The following is a 13,134-nucleotide window of genomic DNA, read 5'->3' on the forward strand; positions in this document are numbered from 1 at the left end:
AGAATAATACAAAACAGAGCAGCTGTGGCCACAGAATTTGGGAAATTTCACTTTTCAATAAATAAATCATAAAAACTGTACAAATACTCTGGAAACCATCCTCTTGATTAAGTATATTTAATGACCAATCTTGTTTATAACACTCAGGTTGGGAATCAATACTTTATGGCACTGGTGCTGGGAAAATCACGAGTATTAAGAATTCAATATCACTTTCAACAGTGCTGAAAAGCTGTTCCGACAAACTAAATTTTAGTAGATTTAGTTTTTTGAAACAGCTTTTGTTGTTTATGGAACTTTAGCATGGAAATTGGTCCCATTTCTAACACAAACACGCATTCAAACAGAAATGAAAAAGAGACTGTTTTCCTGGCCTATAACAAAGCTGTCTCTCATTTTTGGTCAACCTTATCACAACCACAAATTTCAAACATGAGGAAATATTTATTGCTTACTGACTGTGTCAAAGTTGTTCCAAAGCAGTGATTCATGAGCACTATTTTCTGGTAAAATCAGCCAGAACGTGCATCATTGTGTAGCACTATCTTTGTGCAAACGCCTACTGTGTTTTCCACAGTGACTACTGTCCCAGTTGTGTGTACACCTCCTTGTTGTTCTAGAGCTGTTATGAGTACTGGTGTTGTGAAAGAAAAATGGACAAATTTAGCAGGAAATCTTCAAACAAGTTGTTCCACCACACTAAGGTTGTGTCAGTGTTGATCTGTGGTTTCCTGAGTCACATGAACTCCTGTTGAGTCTTAATTTCATAGTATCTGAAGAATGCTTGAAGGAAATTCCTCAAGCCCCAGAAAAAACAAATAAACTGATTTCCCAGGTAAATTGAAACAGAGATTTTCTTTTTTTGTATATCATGTATGTTTTCAGAGTGGTTGAAGTTGACAAGAATTAGGTTTCGCTATGACGATGAATTAGATTCCAAGAACTCTTCTATATTTACTCCTAACACAGTTTCCCTGCTGTGGTGAGGGATGTGCCAAGCCTTGCGGATATTTAGACGTAGATATTTATAGGTATATATAGGTAGATATATCAATCATTGTAATGGGATAACGTATGATTATCCTTATTTAATTGCAAGAGGTCAAAAGCTCTAGGAACTGGTAAACAAAGCGTGGCTTCTTTGGCAGCATTGACCAAAGACCTATAATCACCATAAGGTTTTAAAGGTGGTGGAGGACTATAAGGCATCTAATATTTCATCCTGACAGCAGACAGCAGTTTTGCATGAGGAAGGGGTAATGATTTGAGGGGATTTTTTTTTGTGACAGTCAAATGACTCTTGCAATGCTGTTGCAAACTACTTTCAATTTAGACTTTTTTTTTCTCCCCATCTTGAATCATATTGTCTTTAATTGTGAATAACCATTAATTTACCATAAAATAAGACAACATGCAATGTTAAAAGACATTTTTAAGTTATAGTTATTTTTTCAGAATTTCAGCAACTGCTCCACGAAATCTATGAGGTCAATTGTGCTTTCCTATGCAGGAAAATAGACCCCCGATTATTTCTCAAAGACACCCAATCATTGTAAAATCTAGGAACAGCATGCTGCAGACAACGGTAATGCAGCTTACACGATTTACGTCGTTTGTTTACAATAATAAAGGCTTACAATGAAGGATTAGATCAAAGCATTTTATTGAATCAAAAATATATCCATAAAACCGAATGTTAGCAAAATATCAGCGCCACGCAGGGCTGAGGGAAGCAGATCCAGTATGATCTCCAGTATAAAAAACATCAGTATCGGTTCTCTGGATTGATGCCGTTTAAAAACCGAACTTCACAACTATACTGACGAGCAAAGTGATGCGCATCTCTCGAGGTCCTGACAGATTGTAAGCGCAGTGACACAAGGAAAAGGATCAACCGTATAAACCATGCAACAAAGTTCGAACAAATGAACATTTTGGGGACGAAAGTAAAAGGTATAATGCTGCAAAAATGACTTGAATTCAACCATATAAAAATAAATACACTTAAACCATCAAAGACAGGGAAGAAATATGTCTAAATGGACATAATACTGAAAAGTTGCAGCATTTTTGTTTTCGTAATAGCAGCTCTAAGAACGTGACATTTTATCTACACGTCAATCACCAGATTATTGGATCGTTCGAGCCCTTTTCTGTATTGGTCCAGCCAGTCTCTGAGCTCTGAGATCCGATACCCCTCGGGTCCTCTGCCGCCTTGGTAAACTACCTTTCCCTCCTGTAGTATATAAAGTCGGTCAAAATAAGCTCCATACGCGGCGTTGGCTGAGTTTTCCATGCTGTCAACCACGACCAGGCAACCGGGCACCTCCATGTGCATCAGCTGCGCAGCGTGCAGCCTGTCCTCCAAACCCCGGTGTTTCGGGATCTGATATGGCGCGTCAGTGCTCCTCCAGCCGTCGGAGGGATGCGCTTCCTCGATGTACACAACCACAGAGTCTGCTATATCTGCGTTCTGCTGCACGACACCTTGGAAAGCCTTCAGACGCGCCATGAACGGTGGTCAGGTGCAGCTGCCAAAGTTGAGGATGAGCGGTCTCTTGTCCTTTGCGTAGTCGAGGATCCGGCTGCGCCGCTGGTCCGCCACCTGGATAACTTCTGTGTTGGGAGCTCCTTGTCCGAGATGCGCTGCTTTCAGGAAGTCCAGTTTATGCCCGTGCCAGACTGCCTTTAGGGACTCGAAGCTAAACAGTCGATTGGAGTCCGATATACATAGAGGGGGATCAATTGGATCGCCATCCTGTTCCTTCATACGAAAGAAAACCCTTCTCCTTATGCATAAAAAGTCAAGCAGCCAAAACACAACAGCTGCCATCAAAAAACGGGGCAACAGGATCAAACAAACAACTGCATTTTTGATAGCTTTAATAGTATTCATCATCACTTATTATGACAACCTGGATGATCTTGCGCTCTGTTACGATCTTGTGGGCTGAAGTTTGCTTACTTGCAACTTCAACTCCTTTTATAGTACCGGCAGATTTGAATGAATCACACCCCGCCTACAAACTGGGGCCAAGGCCTCACATGGTGGGGATTACCTTCTGTCATCTCTACAATTTCCGTCATCTCTAAGTCCCAAGGATAAAAAAATAAATAAAAATAAAAATAAAAGATGAAAAAAATAATAAGTCCCAAGGATGCAGGAAAGGGTGCGCCATATAGAGAGTTATTTGGGAATAGTCTGTCACAAAGCCGTTATCGAGACATTTAAGCATGTTTTAACAGTCTTATAAAGTAGAAGTGAAGTAGGGCTGTGAATTATGGATAATTAAGTCTTTGTAGAAAAAAAAAGTACATTTTAAGAAATATTTTGAAAAAAAATACTTATTATGAAACTGAAAGTCCCAAACACTGAAAAATGTGAAAATCCAGTGTGATTACAAGTTGGAGTATCAGTCATTTTCTGAAAAATTAAAGTCAAGATCTCGATTCTTTTCTTTTTCATTTTTTTTAAATGTTCTTTCTTTACTTATTTCATTGTCACACCAGAGAGATTGTCTTCCTCAGTCATGCCCATTTTCTCAGTCACCTTTCAAAATTCCAGCTCACACTTGTGTGCTCATGGTAAACTTGATAACTTGATAAAGTGATTCTGCAGGACAGCTGGTAGAACGTGGACACCTCTGCACATGCAGTGCAATGCAAGCTGGAGAAGTGTCTGGTATGTTTGTAGAACATAACATCATCATTCTGTTGTCAGAAATCTTGCAGATTTTAACTTTTGAAAAGGTAGCAATGACGCTTTTAAATGTGTCCTGACAAGGTGTCTGAAAATGTGTAAAACTTTGAAGAAAGTGGGAAGCTGTTGCTGTTAGTGGCTTGTTAGGCACTTGAAGAGAAGAAGGACATATTCTCTATACAGTCTTTAACATAGTGCAGTGATGCAAGAACATTTTATTCTTATTTTTTTCAAATATTTTTACGTCATTTCTTTTGTCATTGTTATTTACATATGCAGACCTGACTATCACATAGAGCTGCATCATGTTTATGTAACCCTTAATCGATCAGATCAGGTAGGAGGCAGTTTCTGATGTTGACTTTTCTGCGTTGCTGATAAGCCTTTTGCATTTAGATAACATGAAATAACTACAAATATGCATTGCTCAGCTTCATCTTAGTTTTTTTCTTTGTCGATTTAACCAAGAATTATGGCTGCTTTTACTGCTTTGGGTTGTCAACAACTAACATGGGTCGTGTCAGGAGGTTGGAGGGGAAAACAGACAACTTGTTTCCATGCTCTCAGACAGAGTCGGTAGCAAATTAGTTCCTTGTCGAGTGTCCACTCTAAAATCCTTGCTGGTGTTTTTTCTTCTTGGCAATGTGTTAGCACACACCTGAATGCTCCAAACCAAGCAAACTGCCAAGGCCTCTGCTTTCATAGAGGTGCCCACCTGCCGATGATCAAGTGCATATTCAAGTGTATTTCATTAACACTCAGCTGTTACACACCCTCTTACCTCCTTTTGAAGGAGCAATAATAAACTTAGTTTTCATGCAATGCTGAGAGCCGTTTCAATCAAAATTAGATTGATACATAAGTACTGACAATAACAAATATGCCACTACACCAAGTCAAATTCCTTGTGTAAGTGAAAACCTATAAGGCAATAAACCTGTTTCTGATTCTGAATAAATAAATAATACATTAATTAAATAAATAAGAAAATTAAATCAATACAATGTAACATTTTCAATGACCAACTTACTTCGTGACACTTTTTTTCTGTTTATGCCATTTTTACGTATTTCAGGAGACTTTTATTTTGTAATGCCACTTTTCTTCCAGTTCCGTATAGTCAAACAAAAGAGCGTGATTGTTGCTGTGAGGTGTGTTTAGCCGCAATATATTTGAGCAAATCCAAATGAAAGACAGGAATACCGGCACAAAATAAAAGTGTCCTGAAATTTTTATGAATTTAAGCACTTATTAATTGATTTAATTTTGAATGAAACGGTTCTCCGTACATTTTGCCTAAATTTTTGTTAAACAAATATTGATGTGTTGTAGTATTGTTCTTATTTTTAACTTATTTCAAGACCTGGTAGCATCACATTCTTCTTTTCATTATGTCCTGATATGTAGGCTAAAACCTTCAAATTGAAAGATGCTGAAAAGTTTTTTTCCCATTACTGTAGTTGGTGTTGTGTGATCAAGTGTTTTCAAGCTTCTTTTCCACCACAAGCTTATAGCAGGCTATATTCAGACTAAATGCACGTCAGATTTATTTCTCAAATGAGTTCATTACGATACACTATGTGCAATGTTAATTGCACATTAGATTGGATTTGTCTTCAGACATCACCAATGTATCTATATACTGCAAAGATAAATTTGCAGCAGGTTTCAATGCTTCTTCATAAGTTGTGCAAAGTATGTCTTTTATGTATGGTGCCAATTCAATATCTTTTTTAAAAAAAAATCAGATTATCTTGATATCATATGAAGTGAGTTAGGTTTTCTGTTTGGCTAGAGTGGGATTTTTCTTTGAAATAGAAGGTACGTTTCTCAAATTCAATTATGAAATGACCACATGTGTTCTTTAAATAATGCAATACTGATTTAGGAAAAACTTAAACACAGAAAAATGACCCGAATTCACAATGCAAAACAATTGAAATCTTAATAGTGACTGAATCATTTTTCTGAAAACCAGCGATTTCCATCTTCTTCGAAAAAGGCGTGACTGTTATTACATAAATATTATCTTATCTATGCTAGAGTATTGGTGTATAAGAGGCACATATACTCTGATTATATTCATGTCCGTACAGGGATTAAAGTGATGAGTCGTGTCGAGACGTGCGCTTTGGAGGGTGTTCTTCTCAAAATCTCTCTGGGCTCTGCAGCGTCTCAACATCTGGTCTCACATATGATCCACTTCTGGTTAGATGCCTTTTTTTATCTGGTGTGGTTATTCAACTAAAGCTTTCCAGGTCTGCTGAGCACATGGTATAATGGTTAAGTCCTAAGCTCCTGTTACAGTAAATCCATGTCATATCTGACCACAGGGTGTCCATAAACCAGACATGTAGAAAAGATGTCATCTGTCTGTAGGTCAAAGTCGTAATAATGACTCAGACAGCAGATGGGAGGGAATCAAATATGAAGTTGATATTCCCTCCTACAGTTCACCTCATCAGGCCACCCCAAATATACAGGTGAAAAGATACTGATAAACATATTTTTTATTAAATAATCTTACAAGGACAAGTCATATATGTCAACACATTAAGTCTCATGGCAGTTGGTGAAATAGTCATGAAACATAATCTTTTGCCCTTTGTTCTTAAACAAAGCTTTTTTTTTTAAGGTGTTCACACAGAGTTTCTGGTTTTAAAGAACAAATTGGGTGTGCAGAGAAGTGATTGTGGAATTATGCGCAAAGACTTTATCCAGGAGGCACGGTTTTACCTTACAGGCGAAGGAAAAACTCTCCAGGGTACAGAATCTATCATTATGTAGACCACAGGTGACCTGAAAATATCTGTCAATGTCCAATCTGATCTCATAGAAGTGCCTGATATGTGCATTACCTCTTTCACCATGTATTACATAAAATTATATGCTAACTTTGCCAAAAGTCAATTATTCCTTTTTTTCTGAGACGGGGCTTGAACCATTTCAGTCAAGAGACTGATTTGATTCCTGAAAGCAAGTGTTCTTGAAAGAGTTTTTTGTGCTTTTTCAGCCTTTTTTTCTTTCCCTTTTTACTTAAATGTTGTGTTTACCTCTGCTTTCAGTCTTCCTTCAGCTTGGTTTTTGTAAAATAACTTTGTAGTTGAGTTTAGGCACCACAAATATTTGGCTGGATACTGCCAACATGATTTGAGTAGCCTGTAGTATTATTTCTTCAGCGTTATCCTAAGAGCTTGAATAAGAGCAACTGAACTTCTTTTTCTTGATTCTTGAAGATTTTTTACCTCACATCTTAAAGACTTCTTCGGTTCTAAACAAGTTGGTGGAGAGTATCAGCTTATATCTTGAAGTGAGGCAGCTTAAACTTGGCCGGTCATTAAAGTCACGTATGTCATCGAGTCACCCAACCAATGTGTGGGCCGTTTAGGTGAGTTTGTTTACCTGCCTGAACAGGCATGTGTTGGTCACACGATCTAATGTGTGATTGGTTGTGAAACAAGAATAAAGAGGAATCAGCTCTTCTGTTTGTTTTTTGGCATCTCTCTGGTGTTTACCCTTCTCTTTGTGTCGTGTTTAACGTAACACATTGTTCTGCCCTTGGTTTTGATAAAGTCACTAACTTAGTACAACTATAATAACAGATCTATCATTTTTTCTATGTCAGTGAATCAGTTAGTTCAAGGACAAGAAATAATGACAAATGTGCCTCACAGCAGGACGACCCCAGTTCCCACCTGGGGACTATCTGTGTTGCGTTTCCCAGAGCCTGTGTGGACTCTCTTCAGGTACTCTGGTTTTCCTCCATATTTCAAAAACATGCATGTTAGGACAAATGTTGCTCTTAAGTTGATTGTGGGGGTAATTGTGACTGGTTGTTATACTTGTTGTATAATTTGTCTCTGTGTTTCCACCTGTCAAGCATGTACCCCGCCTCTTGCCCAATGGTAGCTGAGCAGGATGGAGTGTGTATGGAAAGTGGATGAATGAAAGATAATGACAGATACTTAACAGCAGGTCTTGATGCAGCCTCTCAAATATAAGAATTTGTTAGGATCTTTATCCCTGTAGGTATATCAAGTTATTTTAAACTGACAAGCCAAGCATCGCTGGGCTCATTAATTTATGCTTAGATGTCTGTGCACAGCAGACTCTGATCCTACAGCATGAACATAATGTTTGACTTTACACAAGATGAATGGGGACTTTTGCTTGTGTCTTCTCTGTTTTACCAGAACAAGTACTGCATGTGATGCCAGACTGCTTCTTTATGGTCGCAGCTCATTTAGACTGAGAAACAGAAACGTGACTTCACCAGCTGACTCATGATTCCTCAATCTGGTGTTTTTTGGTAGGTATTTTAACAAATCTGTTATCTTTTAGTCCTTGAGTTCTTTCCTTGTGGGCATCCCATCCTCTTTCTCCCCACACTGAAACTGTATTAACACTCTATTATCTAACCCCTCTTTATTTTCTAACAGCAAGAAAACAGAAGTGTTTTGATGAGAGAAAGGCCACCTGCTGTGCTTACATTTGCCTAAAGGAATCATTCATTTTGTTGTTGTGGCTGAAAACCAGAGATGTATTCTAACCTTCGAGCTTTTACCTCTTATAAACTTTGCTGGATTCTTGGCAGCAATTCGAGGTTCATCTGAGGACAATGCAGATCTGGGAAAACAGCCCTTTTTCTGGCACCTTCTTATTTAAATGGAAAGGTTCCAGAAACCACAACTGATGGAGTATCATGAAGACTAACCTATAAAACAGATTTATGATTTCAATGCTGATTTCTTTTCTTTCAAGTCAATGATATCTGCTTCTTTGCACTGAGAAAAAAAAAGATAAAAATCTGCCTCTTCCCTATGCTCTGCTTCACCTTCCACAACCCCATCTAAATCAAAGAGCTCTAGTTTTCCTGCTGAACATGAATGAACTGCTGTTGCCTCGCCTGTGGGCTGTTTGTATCGCAGCAACTGGAGAGCCAATGAGGAGTGGTCTCAATTGATATAAAATTCTGTTTCATCTTGCTGGCATCATGACTTATGAGATGATTCACTGAATTGTTTTAGTTTTGGCCTTTCTTTTATCTGCAGTCCAACAAACACCTTCTTTGTGAAGCAGGAAAACTAAATCTAATCACCATTTCTAAGGACAATGACTCAGGACATTGTATTTCTACCGGTTTTATCAGTTTTATAACTTGTATACTGACAGAATGAGAAAAACTTGATGTTTATGAAATTTTCATCTTCTGCTTGACTGTGAGGGCGTCCCCAATACTGTCACTCTATTCAAGTGGCAGTTTTGATAGCAATGTGAGGTGCAGCTGTTTGGTTCAGGCATGTGTTTCAAGAATACAGACTGCTAAAGTTAAGTTTGCCTGTCTTTGTATGCTATGATGCCAAACAACATCTTTCTGGGTCAAACCTGATATGCTGCATGTTTGGTCAGAATCTGTGACTGAGGTCAGCTTTTTATGTTGTTAACTATTTAACTGATAATTGGATTGATATGCGAATAACACCATCTTAATGCTCAACCTTGAAACTTTAAAGAAATATTTCTGCGTCAGCTCCAAAAGTGAATGGCTTTTCTGAGAACCCAAAGAATCTAAGGGCTCGTGTTTCACTAACTCTAGCAGCATGTGTCTGGCCCTTTCCTCTCAAGAGCTTTCCATTGGGTGTTGCCCTGGCCAGACAATAAAAGCCAGTTAACTTATATGGGACTGGTTTAACACACTAAGAAACTAGAAAAGAACCCAGGTGAGTCCGGTCATTTAATACTATGCTACACAAGTCATTTTAAATTGCTTCCAGAGGTGTCCACATACCGTTGTTATGAATCAATTATGAAAAATGAAATTAGTAAGCTTGTGTTTATGTATTTGTCTCGCAATACCATGCTACCTGTCAACCAAGCTACAATACTGCTAACAAACCAACAGACAAGCAGAACTGAAACGTATCTCAAGCTTTGCTTAACTGCAGAACACTTTGTTTGAATCAGTGATTCCAATGGATAGGTATAATTTAGTACTGTTCAGGAAATATAAGGTGGCTACTGTGGTATATCTAACAATGAAGATAAACTCCTTCAAAATGATCCAAAATGGTTTGCAAAGAATCCCAGTCATCTGGCAAAAATGTTGCCATTTCATGTTATTGCAAAACACAATTCGAGACAATGTCTTCATTACATCTTTTTTCCCCACACATGAGCACAGTGTCGGCATACCTTTTGTACTCTGGCTGACTTTTATCTCAAGAATGAATGTGAGCTTTAAAAACAAGGGCTTAGTTGGGGGATGTTGGGGTGATGGTTGGCTTGAACAAATTGGCTGTCACCTGGGAGAACAGAGTTTGACTACTTTGGGAAAGTGCTCTTCTCTTGTTTTTTCTATGATCACTGTTTCAATTTGTGATAAGTCCTGCCACTGGTATTTTCTCCCTCTTTTTAAACTTGTCTTTGATAAAGTTTACTGAGCAGCTTGGGGACATGAGAAAGAAGCAGAACCCAATTGGTTCATGGCCTGTGTGCTAATGAAGATTAAAAGAAAATCTGTGTTTAGCTGAGGGGACGGAACTCGTCAGGCAGAAATCCAGGAAACTGATATTTTTATGTATATATTATTATCGGATCAGTTTTATGTGAGCCATGATGTTTTCCTTATCTTAACCAGCATATTTGTCATGTGTAAAACAGCCACAAAACAGCAAGTGTAAGCACAAGGAAACACAGACTGAAAGTTAAACAACATTTTAAAGTAAAGTCACTTGAAGGCATTAGTGGTCAAGATGGGATTTGATCTTGACTTTTCCACGTGGCAGTCAGATGTGTTCCTCCTAATAAATGTGATGCGACGGTCAGTATATGACAAATTCTTGAAATACTGAGGTACTGTATTTTCTAGTTTACTGTATTTTTGAATTTTTTTGTTTGCTGTAACATGAATAAATTGTGAAAATCATATCTGTGGACACGACTTAATAGATCATGTATACATGACTATCATGTTTTACTGTGAAAATGGGTTGGAAAAAAACATTCTTACACATGTAATGTCATGTAGAATCTCATGATTCCAAGGAGAGTAAATGGATAACTTCTAATTGACATATGTATATTCTAACTTTGATTTCAACCCTTTTTTTTAAATCTAAAGTGTGGTTTAGTTACTTTTTAATTAATTCACCAAAACACCCAAAAACATAGATATCCTGTCATAAAACATAGACATTCTATTTTTTTTTTCTGGCAAGTCTTCACAAGCAAGCATTTCATGATGTCTTTGCCCTCATTTGCACTCTCCAATTAATGATAATGGTGAGCGTGTCCCAGGGTGTCCTCATGTGGCTTCTTTCACTGTTGCCCGTTTGAGCTTAGTGAGTGTCCGTCTGTATACTCATTGATGCCAGTCCTCGGGACAGATGGTGGCATGGCTGGGTAAGTGAGAAAAACCTTTGACATGCACTCCCTCTCTGTCATTCTCTCCGTCTCACACCATCTGAATCTTGTACGGCTGCTGTAAGCATTTTTTTTTTTTTTTACATCTATTCAGAGTCTGTGAACTGTGATTTTGAAAGCACAATGAATGGAGCTGGGGCAGACAGTCTGGATTTGTGTAATAAACTGATTTTCATAAAAACTGTGATAACACCTCAGCAATCCCCCCCCCCCCCCCACCAACTGCCAATAAGGTGTGTTAAAGAGAACCAAAAAAGCTATGTTTAATTTCTAATTTGTCCAGAGATTAGAAAAGGTTGATACGACATTTCTGTGTTTACTAAAAACAACATTTCTAGGAGCGGAATCAAAGCCCTGCTGTCCTCATTATGTTATTGTGTACACTCCAGTGTTTAATAGGATGTGTTTGCTACCCAGAGTTGTCTCTGCAGGACACAGTTAAAGCGATGGGACAAACATCAGCTGGCAGCATTTGTGATGCTGGACAGGAAGGTGAAGTAAAACCCTAATGGCTGGGATCATGAGGTGAACTAAGGGCAGAGAAGGTTTACAAAATAAGAGACTGACAGCATAAACTAGGAAGCTCTTTAATACAGGATTATTAGATCATTAATGGTTTAGCAGTTATAGTTGCACTTGCTGCGTGCAAAATACAACCCAGAAAATGTTTATATTTAGTTAAGGGATTTTTATTTTGGTCTCACGTTGTGCTTATTCTTAAATTGACAGACCAATGATTTTATTAATAATGATGATCATTAATTATGCTATTAATTTAATTGTTAATTAAAAGTATCCACATTCAGATATTTCTGCTGAACATAATATTTCATAATAGTCACATAATTTTACAATTTTACATTCTCTACCTGTAAAAAAAAAAACTATATATTTTCTTTCCTTCAGAACTTTCTTAATGTGTGCAAAACAGTATCTAAAGCTTGAAGTTCCAGTGCATAAGATTCAGAATGATCGATTGGAAAGTTCTACAATAGCCCTAACTATATTTTTCATGACTGTAGAATCTTGTCAAAATACAAATCATATTTTCATTCCCTTGAATAAAACCATTTACAAGTCAGAGGTTGAGACACATCTACTCATTGTCATGAATGCTCAAAATGTTGGGTGTCTATTCACAAGCAAAGCATATCTGGACAGTTAAAAAAAAAGTTTAATTTATCAAAAAAGAATTTGGGAATATCTGGGATATTAGATTATGAGTTTGTTTGCCAGCTTAGACAATAAACACAAATCAAAACAGTTGTTGATATTCCCCCTACAGTACATCAAGTAAAGAAATCACCTCAATCGAGCTTTTAAACTGTTTTGTGCATCATTGGAAGGTTTTTCAGTTTTGACCATTTTTGCTCACCTTTTCTCATTAACATCCTCTAAATGTGAATCAAAAACCATGGAAAACCAGCTATTGGTTCTAGAGCCAATCTGTTGTAATTCACACAGCCTCTGCAGTTTATACTTTACACAAAGGGGAGGATGAAGTGTATTGTGCAGTATTCAGTTTGTGACTAGATGTTGCCATATCACACACAATGGACCTTTAAGCAAATTTGAAAGCACTGACACGAGTGTTCATGAAGACATCTTGATGACATTACTAGCTTTGTGAAATGTGAAAAACATCAATTGTTTTAGAGCTACAGAAACAAAAGAAAAATAAGAAAAATAAATTCATACATTCAGTGTTAGTTTCAGCCTTTTACCCACAAAAACATAATGTCTTGTGCCTCCCCCTTTAGTGTAGCATGTATGGAATATCTGGGTTGTGCTTGTAGTGGCTCCAACGTGCCATAAATAATGGTGTACACATGTTCATTTGAATATAAGCTGACAGAGGATAATAATATGTTTCAAGCTTACAACTAACAGGGCTTGTTATAACATGAGTGCACGTCGGCAGTGATTGAGTAAGTTTGTTTGAAATATTTGTCAAGTGAAAAGAGAGTTGTAAACACGTGGGCTTCTCCATTAGATTTCATTTTAACAGTGAT

The 13,134-nt window shown here is 37.6% G+C and overlaps 1 protein-coding gene across 1 annotated transcript; it reads right to left on the reverse strand.

Annotated features, from left to right (window-relative positions):
- Nucleotides 1-1,694: 1,694 nt before the first annotated feature.
- dio3a (iodothyronine deiodinase 3a) lies at nt 1,695-2,940 on the reverse strand. Its single transcript, XM_075448739.1, has one exon. The coding sequence runs from the start codon at nt 2,897-2,899 to the stop codon at nt 2,111-2,113; it is 789 nt and encodes a 262-aa protein (XP_075304854.1). The 5' UTR covers nt 2,900-2,940; the 3' UTR covers nt 1,695-2,110.
- Between the last annotated feature and the right edge of the window lie 10,194 nt (nt 2,941-13,134).

This window comes from Odontesthes bonariensis, chromosome 17 (assembly GCF_027942865.1).
Source record: "Odontesthes bonariensis isolate fOdoBon6 chromosome 17, fOdoBon6.hap1, whole genome shotgun sequence".
Lineage (NCBI taxonomy): Eukaryota > Metazoa > Chordata > Actinopteri > Atheriniformes > Atherinopsidae > Odontesthes > Odontesthes bonariensis.